Below are 16,464 nucleotides of genomic sequence, written 5' to 3'. Positions count from 1 at the left end.
AAATAATTTGCAGAATTCGACCAGCAGTACCGGTTCCATGCTTCTTTGATAGGCAAACCCGAATTACCATCATGGCTGCGGTACATTTACAGTGGGAGACACCACTCTGGGTTTATTTTCGGCACACCCCCACGCAACACCAAAACGCCGATCACAGTAATTGTTTATTGATGTTTGTGTTACAAGGTTTTAGTTTATTTTATTTTGGTATTTATAGAAAACGAGTAGGTTATAATAGGGAATTCTATTTTGCCACATGAAAAAAGGTAGGCGTTTAATCTGTTAGTAGTAATATAAATATATATTTTTAATGTACAGTCAGAGAAAGAAAACCTTCGTCAGTTTTCAAATTCCTTTATCAAGTCTTAAACTCTTAGTACGTTTTGAATCTAAACATCATTGCGACGCAATATGTCATTCTCGATCGGTAAAGCTTTATTATCGCTCATAATGAGCACACGAAAATAGATCTTAAGGTGACGAACCTTTCCTTACCCCGACTGTACATAAGTCTACACAGGCATGTCTTAGTAGGCATCTTATTCTTTATTTATAGTTTCTTATTTGACAGTCAAAAAATTGTTCCAAAAGACGGTCAAAAAATTTACTCTTAAAAATATTTTATATGTATTCCAGTTGGAAGTGATCGGTTTAAACAGACAAGACTATGAAACACGACGAGTGCTGTTGAATCTTAAAGTTCAACCCAAGGAGAATATGGCGAAGCACGAGGTTGAATTAAAAATCGACAATTTAAATGTCGAAGATTTATTGGATGAGCACAGGTAAATAATTAGAAAAAGTTGATACACATTGTTACGGCTTTTTTGTATTCTCATTGCTCTTCAGCTAGGCTCTAGCTTACTTGATTTGTTTTATAATAGACCTTGAGATCTTAGGCTCAAAATCCATGTCAATTCAATAAAAAATATTTTTCATTCAAGAACTTTCATAAATTTCTTTCTAAAATGTCATTGCTTATTAAAACTGTCACTGAATGTTTTTCATTAGCAAATTTGTGATTCAGTGTAAAGACAAGGTGTGGAAGTTGCAATGTTTGACATTCTCGTACTTTCAAAAGAAATCAAAGCCCGTGGTCACCTAATCATTCTGCGAGGGTTGGAATTCCATCAAATCAATTTATGGGACTAAATGAATTCACAACATGCATCTTCTGAGAAGTTAGAGTAGCTTTTGTTGAGTAGTCTTTGGAATCGGGCGGAAAAACAAAATCAAAATAAACTTCATTTAAGTGGGCTTTTACAAGCACTATTGAATCGTCATTTAACAATTAAGTGAAGCTACCACCGGTTCGGAAAGCAGATTCTACCGAGAAGAAACGGCAAGAAACTCTTTTTCAACATTTAAAAAAATACAGTCATATTAGTTAATACAATTATTTAAATTAATATTAATATAATATTAATATTAATGCTCTTAATTTGGGCACAAAGACTTTTTAATGTCATTAAGCAATGAATATATTTCGACGTAGGTATCGTTCAAATTGTCGAATCGAGCTTGACATCTAAATATATAGGACACACACACACCTTCTATCTTAAATTTGTACTAGTAGGTCTCACGCGAAATATCGCGTTTATTCGACATTTTTTTTACAAATTTCGAATAAACGCTATGATAACTTTTGTTTTTATTTAATATTATTGCAAACTGACGACGTCTGTTCGCACTTAACAAAACATTAGTGTTTTTTTAAGAGCCATCACGCCGTTATTTACCTGGCCAGTAACTTTAACTCTAAAACTATTTCTTTGTTTAATCATAACAACTTAATAATTTTTTCTATCTACGGCTGGAGCTGTCCAAAATGCGACTTTTTTATGAGTAACTATCGTCTCCTTATCACAGGGTACAAAAATCGGCTTACACTGTTAATGTATAAGATTACCTATAAAATCTTTTCAGAATGACACGCCTTAAAGATATTCTAAGAACGAAGTTATGGACGGAGAGCAGCAAAGATTTGTATCCAACTTTCCTTGCGTCTGCAATTGATCTAGGGGCAAGATTACCGCTGAAACCGAGTGATGGAGAGGGGTAAGATTATAAATTAATTAGTAACAAGTTACGTTAAAGTGTGCTGCTTTATCGGTCTTATTGTCACCTCTGGTTCATGCGAAGTCCCTAGGTCTACTGACTACTACCCATTAATCGAGTCCTGGTTGGGCCCATAAAAACTTATCGGAATTAAAATATTAAAGGATATCGTGATTTAGATTGGATAAGCAGCTGACACTCCTTACCATTATGACGTCACATCATCATTTTTAATTGAAATGTAAAAATGAAAACAAAAACTTAATAAAACACAAGATAATGAACGTAAGGACAGATAAAAATATAAGGCCCTGGTAGGGCCAAAAAAAAGCTATTGGGATTCTCTGCCGACAAATTATTAGCACAATATTTACAATCCTGTGCTTTCAATAGCTTGTAAATAATTATTTAATTAAAAAGAAAAATACAGAACAATCGAAGCTTTTCATCAGAGATTTCACCAGTCGGCTTGATTTTTATTATAACTTTTCCATGATAATTTTCTAACTAATATACTTAAGTTGACATAAGATCTTAGTCTATAGATATTTTAAATATAACACGTGTAAATTTGTACACGAATTTTTTTATGGAATGGTCGAAGATCTGACCATCGTACATCATTCAAAAATATTCACATTCATAGTGTTTGAGCGCCTACGACTTTTGTAATAGCAACACTATCTTAACCGTAATTTTTAAATTAACGATTTTATTTTTTTATTATTTTTTTTTAATCTTGGAAACATTAATCTTGGGCTCAAATATCTAAATGTGTACCAAACAATAAATATATCTATAATTATTTAATATTTATAATTCGTATTTCAGGCTCGTAGTCCGGTTAGGTAGTTCAGTGCCATTCTCCTCGGAGTTGAAGCGCTTGAGAGAAGAAGTCCGCCCACTTTCCCGTTTGCCGAGCTGTCCTCGAGATTACAAGCGGACCACGGTGGAAAGACTCTTCAGAGACGCTGGATTTAATTTAGATTGGTGCAGTTTTGAATTGGTAGGTTATCTTTTATTCACCATGAAACGCGATTTATACAGTATATATTTAAGGACTTAATGTTATTAATTAATAACTGAGAATGGTAAGTTTCCTTCAACGATTTGAAGCAAACCATTGAAGTAAATTATCGTTATAGGCTTACCAGCACTTTCAGCTAAAATGTTCAGAATTTAGAATCTACAAAAAGAGAAACGGCGAAGTATTAAGTGGTTTGTATTTTTTTATCATTTTTTTTACTTTACAATGGGCCCTTATCCCTTACCAGAGAACCAATGTCTGTCTATACTGAAAAGGCAAGGTCATCGAAGTCAACTCATCATGAAAGATGATCTGTGGCGTCATCGTCAATCATTATAAATTTCACTAATACTTATACTTACACTTTATTCTTTTATACTTACCAAGGAATATCAGCCGTGATCAATCGTGGTAGAAAACAAACTCTTATCTTATTTATTATTTGAAAAGCATGACGAATAGCTCATATATTAACTTTAACGAAACTCGCAGTTCCAGCAATTGTAGAAATGCATGCACGCATTTTAGTGGACACAACCCTATTATTGTTTAAATCTTATTATACGACGACGATTTATCATTTCGTGTACAATTCCAGTACAATACAATCTACAAGCAGCGCACGACGGAGCGCGTGGAGTACCAGACGGAGGCAGCGCAGGCGGGCGCGGCGGGGCGCGGCGGGGGGTCGGCGCGCGCGTGGGCGGCGCCGGCGCGCGCCGAGCTGCCGTCGCGGTCGCTGGCGCGCGCGCTGTGGGCGGCGGCCGCGGGCCCGCTGGCGCTGCTGCTGCTGTGCGCCGCCGCGCTCTCCGCCGCGCTCTGCCTGCACTACGCCACCGTGTACGTATACGCACACACACACACGCACACACACACACGCACACACACACACACACACACACACTCACGCGCGCGATTCGAAGTGCAGTGACAGCGAAGCACACAGTCACATACACGTATATCACGTATTGTAGTGTTATTATATTTTATAAATAGGTAGATATAACTTTGTATTTGTAAACATTAGTTTACTTTTTTAAATTTTTTCGTGTAAATGTGAACTAAACCTTATGCAAGTCTATCGGGATTATGGTCGTAGCCCACAATGATAATATACTATATTTTAATTTTATCATCACTGATCAATATAAAGTGATTTAAAAAAAAGAGTTTCCTAAACATTACAGCAACTTTATTAAAATTACAAATATTTATTAAACTGGCTGTAAATTACTTTCAAGAATTTTATCATCATAACAAAACCGATGCTTTTTATCAAAATTGACGTTTCCAAAGAACAGGCTTTTTCAAAATCAATTAGAGTATTAGTATCAAACATTTAGTTGCCGTTTGTATTTATTTATAACAATGACAAAGTTCCATAAAGGGAAAGTCCATGCTGACCAGAGAATACTTGATTTACAGACGTGATGCTGTTTCAGAGAGATTTGTTGACGAAATTTATCATATCTGCGAAGATTACAGAAACCGAAGGTTTGATTTGTATTCACGAGATAAACTAACCGAATTAACTGTGTTATAGATGAAGATTAATATCAGTAACAACAGCTTAAAAATATTTTTTGTCAAATATGTTGTAATAATATTGAGTATCTTCCTAATCACTAAAATTTTCTCCTTTACATAACTTTAAATAACATATAACATAACAAAGATTTAAAATTCGGGCTGCCAAGTGCCAGTGAAGCATCTTCCAGGGGGACGAATGACCCACGGCCTATACGCAGATGGAGTACAGGCGCAAATAAAAACACTTTCCTTTCTAACCTCGACTGTACTATTGATAGTATTTTACTCCTTTACCTCGAATAGCAGAAATGTGTTGATTAGGGATTAGGTATTTTCGCACACGACGCGACGCACAGGCATATTTCCTACACAGCTGATCCCAGTCGTCATGGAATTCGCCATTATTTATTATACCTGTTTGCAGTTAATTATATTTAGTAATAGCTGCTTGCATTTTTTTTTATTAATCGGAGTACTGGACTGTCGTTTATATGTTTGTATTTTTTATTATAGAGCACATAAATCAGCTAAAGTGGAACTGTGCAGATACGGAACTGGCAACACCGAGCAGACTCAAGCAGATAACAATAGTAACAAAAGTGTGGGAGTAAGGTAATTAATTAATACTTTATAAATGTGATAGTAACTTAGTCTGTCTTTCTCTTTTTTACTACCAAACCAATGAACCGAATTTAATGAAATTTGGTATGAAGCAAACTATAACTCCAAAGAAGGACAAAGGCTACTTTTTTTTGCCTAACACGTGTCATCTAACCCAGCACAATATATCAATCCATTTATTTGGTGTTTGAGCTTTGTTCAAGCACGTCTAATTATCTTGGGTTATCACCAATCATATATTAAATCACTAAACGACAATGTTCAGTATTTATGTGGCCCGGTAATGTTTTTATAATGTGTATTTCTTACGGGGCAATGTCTATGGTCAATGACCATTATGCATTTGCTCGACCATTTATAAAAAAAGAATTAAGAAATACAAATACAACAGCAACCGTTGACAGTTAAAACACGGAACTAGTTTTTAAGACATTTCGTAAATATACTTCTTTTAAATAGGATTGTGATGAATCTTCTAACTAAATAGATTACAATAGTTATACATTACAATGTAATATAACTCTTAATTTTAATTATATTTCCTTTCAGTCCCAATAGCAGTCTCGTCAGACCGTACAGCCCAAAATCGACAACCAACCTCGCTGCTAACTACAACCGCCCTCAACCGCCTCCATACATCGGTTCCACCACCAACTCCCTCCACCACAGGAAACCAACCGACAAAACGCCAACAAGCTATCACACGCCCGAACACAACCGAGGACACATGGCCTTGGAAGAATCCCTGAAACTCCTAAACGAAGCGAATATTTCAAGCGAATTCGACAATTTGATTCTCCGCGATCAAATCGTCGACCCGAATGACGGTTCAGACGATTACGTACCAATAAAATCGGAATCGGCCGGTTATTTGTCGATGAAGGCGGATAAAACTGGTTACGTCAACATGAAACCGGATTTGGACGATATTGTCGTACCGGAATTGGCTAAATATGGAATATCTGGTATCGGACCGATTTGACATGAAGCCGATGGTTCGCAGCCGCAAGTCAAAACTTGGTTCTGTTAACCAATTTACGACTGGTTTTGATTGATATTTATCAAACATGTCTAATCAAGTAAGCACGATAAATGTTAACGTTTAGTTGTACTAATAAAATTAGCCAATGATATGTGACGACTGGATAATCCCGTCAAAAAAGTTGGATACATTATTACCTAGTGTCCTTCTTGCTGATATTAATAAAACATATCTGCCTTTTAATAAACTATTTAGATTAATGGACATCAAATTTGATTCTTACAGTTGGATGATTAACTAGTCTTAATAGAATTCAAAATATAAGGGTTTTCTTGACCGTATGATTATTGCGTCTTGTATAAATATGTGCTATGGTTTATTTTGCGTATGAAACGCAAACCGAAATAGCAATAACATGTTGCATAGTTGCATGCGTAGGTTTTATCATCGTATTTTAACCGTATAGAAAACATTTTAGATATTTGTGAGTATTATACATTTCTAGTCAAATTTACATAGTCAATAAAATACATATTAATCTGTTGATGCGTTTTTTATTTGAGCACCTGTGTAAAAAAATAGCCTATGGGTTTGTAAACCTCACTGAAATAACCACATTGCTAAACTTATAAAACGTATTGTCATTTAAAGCCCATTACTTAATGATATAAATAAGGTATAAGAGATAAGGAATAAGAAACAAGGAATAAGGAATAGCACAGCAACCAAAAACACAATAAGCAATAAGCTACTATATTCAACCAATCACAGCGGTTGAATACCTACTAGTTACGTGCTGCTGTTAGTTTTACGACACTTCGTTGAAAAAATGCCCTGAGATTGGCTGGCTATAAAAAATAAGAAACAAATTTCCACTGCGACGGAAATTTTATTCTTATTTCTTATTCCTTATTTTTGAATTATGAAAATTAAATTTTATTTGAAATCTAAATTCATGTCTTCCCTATAAAGAAAGCAGGGTTTTGTCTCCCTTTGTGAAGAACAGGACGACCACACTCCTACTCCAAGCCTCCGGAGTTCTCCCTTCGAAGAGGACAGAGTTAAAAAGCGTTTGGAGTTCCTTGAGTACCGGATTACATCCTGCTTTTAATAACTCTATAGTAATACCGTCCTATCCAGGGGCTTTTCCATTTTTAAGCTGTTTAAGAGCAATCTCGATTTCGCCAATACTGACTTCAGGCAGGTCTTCTGAGAAATGGCGTGTTAATGTAGCTCTAGAATCCTCATTTTCGGGATCAGGTCGAGGTGCATACGATGCGTATAATTGGCCGTAGAAGTCCTCTACTTCCGAAAGAACTGCCGGCTTGGAAGAAATGACTTCTCCACTTGATGTGGTCAACTTCGTCAGGTGGCTCCTTCCAAGAGATTGTACGAACACTGTAGACCCCCGATTCAGCTCGATTGCTCTTTCAATCGTAAGAGTATTGGAGCACCGGAGGTCGCGTCGTACGCGCTTGCTGATCTCTCGGTTTAGTTGCCGCTTCTCTGACGAACTGACAGGTGGGTTTTCACGTCATTTCTTCATTAGCCCTAAAGTCTCTTCTGAAAGTTTGGACTTCCTGCCAAAAAAAGTTTGGAAAAACTGACAGTACATTTTTGTATGGGATATTCAAGGTGTCATAAGGTCGTCTGTCAGGCGGGTATCTATTTTGAGGTATGATATAAATCAACTCACCGTTATTGTTCGTGTTCTCGTACATTTTCAGCAGCCCCTGGCGATCGACTTTGCCGTTGACAAGGAGAGGGATCTTTTCTATGACGATCACCTGAAATTGATTTTCATGTTTAGACTATTTTTGTTTCACTAAACAAGCAGACATTCCACCTGATAGTGACTCGCTTGTAAATATCTCCAACATATGAGGACTTAGAATGCATCCTGCACACATTACGTTGCGAATTATCTCTTAGGAACTAACTTAGGAAAAAATACACGAAAAGATCATTTCAATTCTATTTAGACTAACTAAATCTGACAAACGCGAAACGCGTGTATTTTAACCGATGATTGCGGGATCAAACCCAAGCAAGTCACAAACCACTATATGTATGTGCTTAATTTGTGTTTACAATTCATCCCGTGCTCGGCGGTAAAAAACATAGTAAGGAAACCTGCATCCATCTAATTTCTTCGAAATTCTGCCACATGAGCATTCCACCCACCCGCATTGGAACAGCGTGTCGGAATATGTTCCAAATTCTCTCCTTAATGGAAGAGGAGGCTTTATCCCAGTAGTGGGAAATTTACAGGCTGTTACTTTACTTGACTTTAGTTTTACGACACTACCGTTCATGTGTATGGCTTATTTTGTATTAAATTTAAGGTACATTATTAGCAAGAAAGGATTTTGATAAAGGTAAAGAGATCTTTAAGTGGTAGGGCATAATGTAAAGCGTTGTTGTGGTTTCTTTGAAAAAAGTGAAGCAGTACAACTACAGTCACAAGATACATAAATTGTATATACATATATATGTCAGTAGATCAGTAGCGCATTGACGATGAAGAAAACACGCTTTCATTTTAATTAAAAAAAAATGTAATAAATGTTGCAATTTGTTAGGCTAATTGAGGTTTTTTTTTTTAATCACAATAGTCCCTTGGCTTCTACCTAAATACGAGCCCAAGGTCGTCATCTTCTCTGCAGATGAAAAAATAATGTGAACCTCCCCTAAATCGAAAAAAACGCTTGAAAGAAATCATTTGTTTTTGGAATGATCAAATATCAACAGTATCAATTTTAAGTTTAGTAGCAAAGGTCGAACTGGTTCAAACCGGTTCTTTGATAAGATTCAAAATCAAAATATAGCCTGTTCCAGTTTTACAGGATTATATTAAATGTAAAACTACTACTCGTAATGTAGATCTTACTGAGAAGGACCGGCAAATTCTCAGTAGTTAATTTTTTGCCTCATATCCAGTACATAGTAGTGTCAATCAAATGCTTTACTGCTAAAATATTAAGAAATACTATTATTTATTATATTAAAATTAGAGTTGAACTAATCCGAGAATCTATAGCGACGAATAGCGTCGAATGGCGCGATAGGGAACTTCTATTTGTATAAATCAGCAGTAATCGTTATATTATTGAATTTGCAAATGCTTGCAAATGCATCTAAGTTGTATCGTCCTATACCTTATTTATAAACAAAAGATTTCAATTATAAAGTGGTGAAGTTAAAAATATCTACGGCATTTCATTATTGAAAGGAATACCTTGTCCCAGGAAGGATTTATTGACTTTACGGAGTTGGAAACTTGTCGTTATAAATTGGTCACTCGACCAACATTTACTAACAGAATAAAAAATCTAGTTGGACACCTGACCATTATATGATGAACACAAGATCTTTGCATCTTACTTTTAATACATATCGATCGCAAACACTTAGTCCTTGCTATTTGTAACAAAGGAATTGTTTACGGTACCTCAACGATAATAGTTCAGTCTTGGACCAATGAAGACGTCTATGCTCAAGAAGTGTATACACCGGTTTTCGCCTACGCCACTCCGAGGTCCCGGGTTCGACTCCCGGCCGAGTCGATGCAGAAAAAGTTCAATGACATTGGCTCACATATCCAGCAATCCAAATACACAATGCACATGAGTGTACAGGTTTTGTTACGAAGTCTTACAACCAAATAAGAGTGGTTTGTACACCGGTTTTCATGGGTACACCACTCCGATGTCCCGGTCTAATCGATATAGAAAAAGTTAAGTAGTTTTCTATGTTGTCTTGGGTCTAGGTGTTTGTGGTACCGTCGTTAATTCTGATTTACTGTAACACAAGTGCATTAGCTACTTACATTGGGATCAGAGTAATGTATGTGATGTTTGTCCAATATTAAAACAAAGCGCCCCAGAATGACTTTTAAGTTGAGATCACCAGAACATGCATCCGTTCGTTATTTTTAAGATGGGGTCAATTCAAGGACATGAGTTTAACAACCTCAAAACTGGAGTACATCAGAATTAGGATTTGGAAACTACAAAAAAGGTCTCATATAAAAAACTAACATAACGAAATACAATCCCTCATATTTAATTCAATAAATAATCTTACAAGTGAACAAACGAAATGATGACTTTACTTATTTATTGCGTCAGATTATTGACATCTTTACATAAAATAATAGCTCGGTATGTCCGCATTTATAACGAGTTATGTACAAAGCTTACGCCGTTAAGATATATTGTTAAAGTGTACCATAAAAGTTTCATATACGCATGAATCATTAATAATATACTAACAATCACACTGATTTGATTTGGCGATCCCGACACGCCCAGATTCGCACGGGTGCAATACTGATACTAAATATACTACAGAATTCGTTTATTTACGACATCACATTACAAACTTCTAAAGTTATCAGTGTGTCTTTACTATATTATCCATGTATTATATACAGAACCTTCCTCTCGAATCACTCTATCTATTAAAAAAAACATACTTTCTTTTTTACTTACATATTTAAGCATACAAAGAGTATAGGGACAGTATAGGGACAGAGAATGCGACTTTGTTTTCTACTATGTAGTGATTATAAATGTGAAAGTAACTCTATTTGTCTGTTCCTTAGGAGAAATTTTGAGCTCCATAAATAAAGGTAATCGCTTCGATCTAAACCTAGATTTATTTAAACGCCTTAGAATAATATTTTAAAGGACGAGCGGGAGTATAATTACAGGCTTAAGATGTATAATTTTAGACTACGGTTTGGAACATTATTATTTATTTATAATAGTTTGAGTTCTTGTTTACAAGCTAAATACAAAGCCAATGAAAAAAAAAATAACGTGAACTTCCCCGAAGCGGAATATAAACGTCCCATTGAAATATCATTTTTTTCAAAAACGTAAACGTTTTCTTGCAAAAAAATGGAAATGAACCGTAGCAGTATTATTATTTATTACGAAATAAATAATAATACCTAAATATACTCATTATTACATATTATTTATGCAAGTGATTACAGTATTATTATATAATAATGACTTGACGACTACGATTGTATGGTTGGAAGCGCAATGACAATGTGAGGTGTTGGTAAAGCCTATAATGTGAACACGACATAATTGAAAGGTACCATTGTATGGCATTCGTAGGTAACAGCGAATTTTTCATCCAATGGTAAGTGGTTAATACACGCCGCCATTTTTATTAATATTTTGTTTGTTCCTGGAAAAGCGCTCTTACGCGTTTCCTCACGTGAAGTGGGGGTATGTGGGGCTCGCCACCAGCTTTGTCTTTTCTTTCTTTTGTCTTTTCCAGGGGGCATCACGGTTCGCTTAACAACAACCTTTCACAGTTAAACAAATAAAAAAAGGCATTACCATAAAAATTAGTATCGAAATCAATCGTTAACACTTATCGATTTTACTCTATCGATTGCAAAATTCATAGCGATTCGCATCGTCTGAACAGAGATGCAACCGACGTTGATGAAATTTGGTATGAAGCAAGCATCATCCTCAAACAGCGACAAAATCCACTTTTAAGCCTAAAACGCAAGCCAAGGCGCGGGCGACACTTATTTGTTAATAAACTTTGGACACTTGTATGCAGGCCTTATTAAAATGTTCATGTTTTGAAATGGCAACAATTCTGAAATCAAAAGTAATCGTCAACCAAACACAACAAACTTTGTTATTTTTCATCTGACAAAATCACATTCCTTATTTAAAAAAAAAATGTAACATATATTTTATCTGTGATTAAAAAAGTTTACGCTACCTTAGAGATACAGATATAATCGAATCTTTTTCAACCGACTTCAAAAAGGAGGAGGTTATCAATTCGTCTGTATTTTTTTATATCTTTTTTTTTTCTTTTTTTGTGTTTGTTACCTTATAACTTTTCACTGGGTGGACCGATTTTCATAATTTTTTTTTGTTTGAAAGGTAGTACTTCCCGGGGGGTTCCATTTTAATTTTATTTTTTTCCGATGGTGGTATCCGTATGAAAACGACATAAGTCTTAAATTTGCATTATGTATATGCGCAACAAATAGGTGAATAACTGAAAATCACGTTAACCAATTTTGATGATTCTTTTTTTATTATACAGTATATACCTCAAGGGTAGTTTGGTGAAAGTTTGGTAAGGTTCTGAGCATAGGATCCATGACAAAATAACAGAACGGAAGGGAACGGAACAATTCTGAGGAGCACCTTAGCGATACTCGGTCGAATCCTTTATATTTATAGGTTATTTGGATATTTGAGTCACCTTCCGTAATGTGGTTATGTTTATGTAATTATCATAGCTTCACTTAAAATAAAAAAATAAATAAAATTTTAACAAAAAGAAAAACCGACTTAAAACAAAACACTATTTTAAAACAAATGAATATGCACTAAAAAGTAATAAAAATAATTGCGTATTCAACATATTTTTCGAGTCCTCCTAAGTAAAATGAAATGAAAAATATTAGACTACTTAAAAGTCGATTTACGATTATATAATGTAGATATGATTATTGCTATATTTGGAGTCGGTGTCTATTGTATATTTGGATGCAAGTAAAACTGGTTTATGAAGCTGTTTATTTTTAACATTCAAGCTGCAGTTTGCTCGTAACACCAGTTGTATTTAAATTCGGGTCTTGTATGGCTTTCGTTGAAGTTCCATTGTCAGACATTCTAGATAATTGCTCAATCCATTTATTGCTAGTCTTATCTACGATTCTAGTCTACAAGTAAGTGTTGTAAAATTTTTACGAGAAAATTTCGCTTTGAACGTTTAGCATTTATTTGAATTTATAAATTTGTAATCCGATAGAAAATTGTTGATTTTGTATTCGTTGATTTGCATACAAAATTGGCGAAGAAGTGTAAGTGTTTTTTTATTGAATCTTCTCGATAGACTTTACATTCCGCACCAACCGAATTGCTAAGTGCTCATTGTGTATATTTTAAATTAATTATGTTCGTTTCTATATAATAGTAATAAAATAATTTCAGTTGATTTAAATATATACAAATAATTTGAACTGCGAGCGACGAATGCCATATTTTGACATGGGTTATGCCCATTTTGGACTTTCTGCTTTCTTCCTCCAATTTTCCCTTTTCTTTGAGAGGAGAAGATTGAATATTAGAGGCTTAACTACCAACAAAGCTTCACCTCTCTACTTAAAAGCATATTAGAGGATACTCAAGAAACAATTCCATCAGACAATTGTTAAAAAGAAAAACTCAATTTCTCCACTTTTTCATACACAATCATTGATTAAGAGATTCACGTGTTTTGATCATTGGGCTATTTCGCCAATATATTTATACGATGAATATATGTATATATCCAAAACAATTGTGTAACAAAAGTCTTAATAGATATGACACCTCCTTCGACCACTTCCATTCATAACCTATTTGTGGTTAACACTTTGGAGTTCACGTTATTCGATGCGTTTGTTTATTCAATTAAACAAATATAACAGTTTTAGAAACACTAATTCAACACATCTTATAAATAACTAGGTAGACTAGAAAATGTCTCATCTATAGGCAAGTTAACATCGATGGTAGACTCTGACACTGTGGCTATGTAACTTAATTTATATTCATTTAATTAATGATACCAATCCCTTTTAATCAGCGCGCCAATTACCTTGAAAACTAAGATGTTAGTCCCCTGTCCCTGTATTTACAATGACTCACTTATTCACTCTATATAGGAAAACAACAATGTTGAGTATTGTTGTTTAGTAATAGAATATGTAACGAGTAACATCTTCCGTTAATCCCTATGTTATGTCCCAATTTTTTTTTAAAGTTATCGTCACGAACAATGCTTTCAGTCAATTTTCTTGAGTATCTGAGCTATTATTTTAATTTTTTTTTAATCCCTTTAGTTATTTTTTCTGTCAGGGCAAGGCGCCCATGAGAGTATCATAATTTGAAAGTTTAGTTCGTCGTAGTAATTAAGGTATAAATACCAAACTTTAAAATAGATGACCTTTTGATTTGGATTTGACATTTAAGTTATAATAAATATATGTGATGCGACAGATATAGAACCATAAAAAATTACGAGTCCGCAGGATTTTATATTTTGTTTTTAAAAGTTTTACTTTGAGCCACAAAGACGTCGAAGATCCCACACCGTGTGGGATGTCTCACCGTGTTTGCCTTTGTTATATTTTCTTTTTTTTTAACCTTCATCAAAGGAAGAACATCTACTAGTTTTTTTACTTTTGATTATTTCGAAATATCCTCAAAATTATATATAATCAAAATTGGTCTATCAAATAGTAAAAATGAATCGATTATCTTTTTTTATATTGAAAATACATACATAACATATATCATAAGAGGTACACAATACATTACATATATCATAAGAGGTCACCTGATGATTTGTTTTCCAAAATTTGACAGGAGATTTATGAGAAAAATTAAGACGAATTATGCACCTTCGTTTTTAAAACTCAGATAAAGTAAAGAATAATATAATCTCTGAGTTCCTTGTACATATTAAAATTCTTTGGATCATTCCATTTTTCGGAAGATTGGCAGACGAGCTCCCAGGAGTTTTTGTTTCTTCATTACTACGCACTCGGCTGCGAAGCCCTCATCGAAGTAGCTTGATGGAATCATTTCCAAACCTACTCACAAGGAGTGGAGACCTTGCCCAACAGTGGGAAGTTAACAGTATTAACTTTTTTGAAATGTGTGTAACTAGAGCCTAATTCTGCTAATAAATGATAAAATAACTGGCCCATAATTACGATTCATTTTTGTATTATATTATAATTCTGTAAAACTCTTGTCAATATAATGAATTATACAGAACCCCATCGCGGATTCACTTTGCGCTTAGCCAATTTTTTTTCGTTAAATTCCCGACGAAGTCAGGTTTTCAAGTTACCTACAAATGACCGCATAGGACCAGTTTTTTCTTCTTTACACCAACGTATCACTTTATATTTCCTCGAGGTTAATAATGCATAATATTTTAATAAAAACACAATTTAGGATAGACTGTGGCAATAATAGAATCATTATTATAGTACCAGTAGGTCCCGATTGATATTATATCATGAACAAATTAAAGATGTCGGTCGTTTAAAATATAGTTGTCAGTTGTCAATATCTCATTAATAGGCGAAGGCATCGTCTATTCGGCTCCAATCTTTTCCAAATATAATTTCTTTTTAATAAATACACCAGTACTGAGAATACATTTTTATTGTTTTTTTTCTGATGAATAATTCAAAAATACTTAGTTTATATTAATTCGGTGATCATCACTCAATTTTATACGAATACCTAATGTTATTTAAATCGAAAAAGATGTAAAGATATAAAAAACATGAAAATTAATTATAATTCCACTGAGTTACCATTATATTATTATTTTTTCCTCTAGTTGATAATAAAAACATGAAATATATGACATAAGTGTAACTTATACCACAGGAATAAAGTTTGCTTCTAATCGTGCAAACATTTAAAATTGTATCATTATTTAGTACCCCAAATACAACCTCCATGTAATAAAAGACTTAATAAATCTTATTCCAAAATGGGTTATCCAAGTAACAATATTTCATATAATACATGCAAGTTATGTGACGATGTTTTCCTTCACAGCTGAGAACAATATTTTTGTAAACCAAATGTAAATTATTCAAATTGCACAGATAAGACATGATTTTTTAATTTTTAACTTCACAAGAACCAAGTAGATGAGACATATATTAGAATTTTAAAAACTATCGCACTAAATGAAATTTCCTTTAAAACTTGATCTGGTACATTGTTAATCCTGAAGTATAATCTAAACTTAAACAATTAAATACGTATAACTTTTTACTGTACATAATTAACGATAAAATTGAAAAAAGTACGTTGTTTGTTGTTTTATAACTACACTATTCAAATTATATTAATTTTTCCTGCATGCGAAATCATTTCGATTTTTTAATTATACTTACTAAGTTAACGAATAAAAACTAATACAGTAGAACCTCTTTAGGGAGACGCCAAAAATTCGAGTTTTCGACTTAGGCGGATTTTGAGATGCCATTTGGATTTTGGATTTGGTTTGGATGCCATTGATAAAAGTCGCTAACTTATTTTTATTCGAGATACAAAAGGTTCATTTTTTATGTTATGGAGGGAAAATATGTACCAAAATGTCTTGAATGGACTCACTGATTATTTCAACTCAGAAGAGTTTTGATATTTCGAGTAATGGAAGGAGATTTGAA

At 34.1% G+C, this 16,464-nt stretch overlaps 1 protein-coding gene across 3 annotated transcripts in view; it reads left to right on the top strand.

The window, feature by feature from the left end:
- LOC124539782 overlaps window positions 1-16,464 on the top strand; it is a 57,851-nt gene that overhangs the window by 552 nt on the left and 40,835 nt on the right. For 2 of the 3 annotated variants that reach the window (XM_047117134.1, XM_047117133.1), the window contains exons 3-10: window positions 14-156; window positions 637-785; window positions 1,930-2,061; window positions 2,893-3,067; window positions 3,687-3,928; window positions 4,514-4,582; window positions 5,132-5,230; window positions 5,789-6,765. In XM_047117134.1, coding sequence (XP_046973090.1) covers window positions 14-156; window positions 637-785; window positions 1,930-2,061; window positions 2,893-3,067; window positions 3,687-3,928; window positions 4,514-4,582; window positions 5,132-5,230; window positions 5,789-6,221 — 1,442 coding nt within the window. In that variant the 3' untranslated portion in view covers window positions 6,222-6,765. Of the gene's footprint in view, window positions 1-13; window positions 157-636; window positions 786-1,929; window positions 2,062-2,892; window positions 3,068-3,686; window positions 3,929-4,513; window positions 4,583-5,131; window positions 5,231-5,788; window positions 6,766-16,464 lie in introns of those variants that run through there. The other variant, XR_006967096.1, reaches the window with a different exon arrangement.

The sequence above is a fragment of the Vanessa cardui genome, chromosome 23 (genome assembly GCF_905220365.1).
Source record: "Vanessa cardui chromosome 23, ilVanCard2.1, whole genome shotgun sequence".
Classification (NCBI taxonomy): Eukaryota; Metazoa; Arthropoda; class Insecta; order Lepidoptera; family Nymphalidae; genus Vanessa; species Vanessa cardui.
Note: the sequence above shows the minus strand (reverse complement) of the source record. Positions and strands in the feature narration are given on the sequence as shown.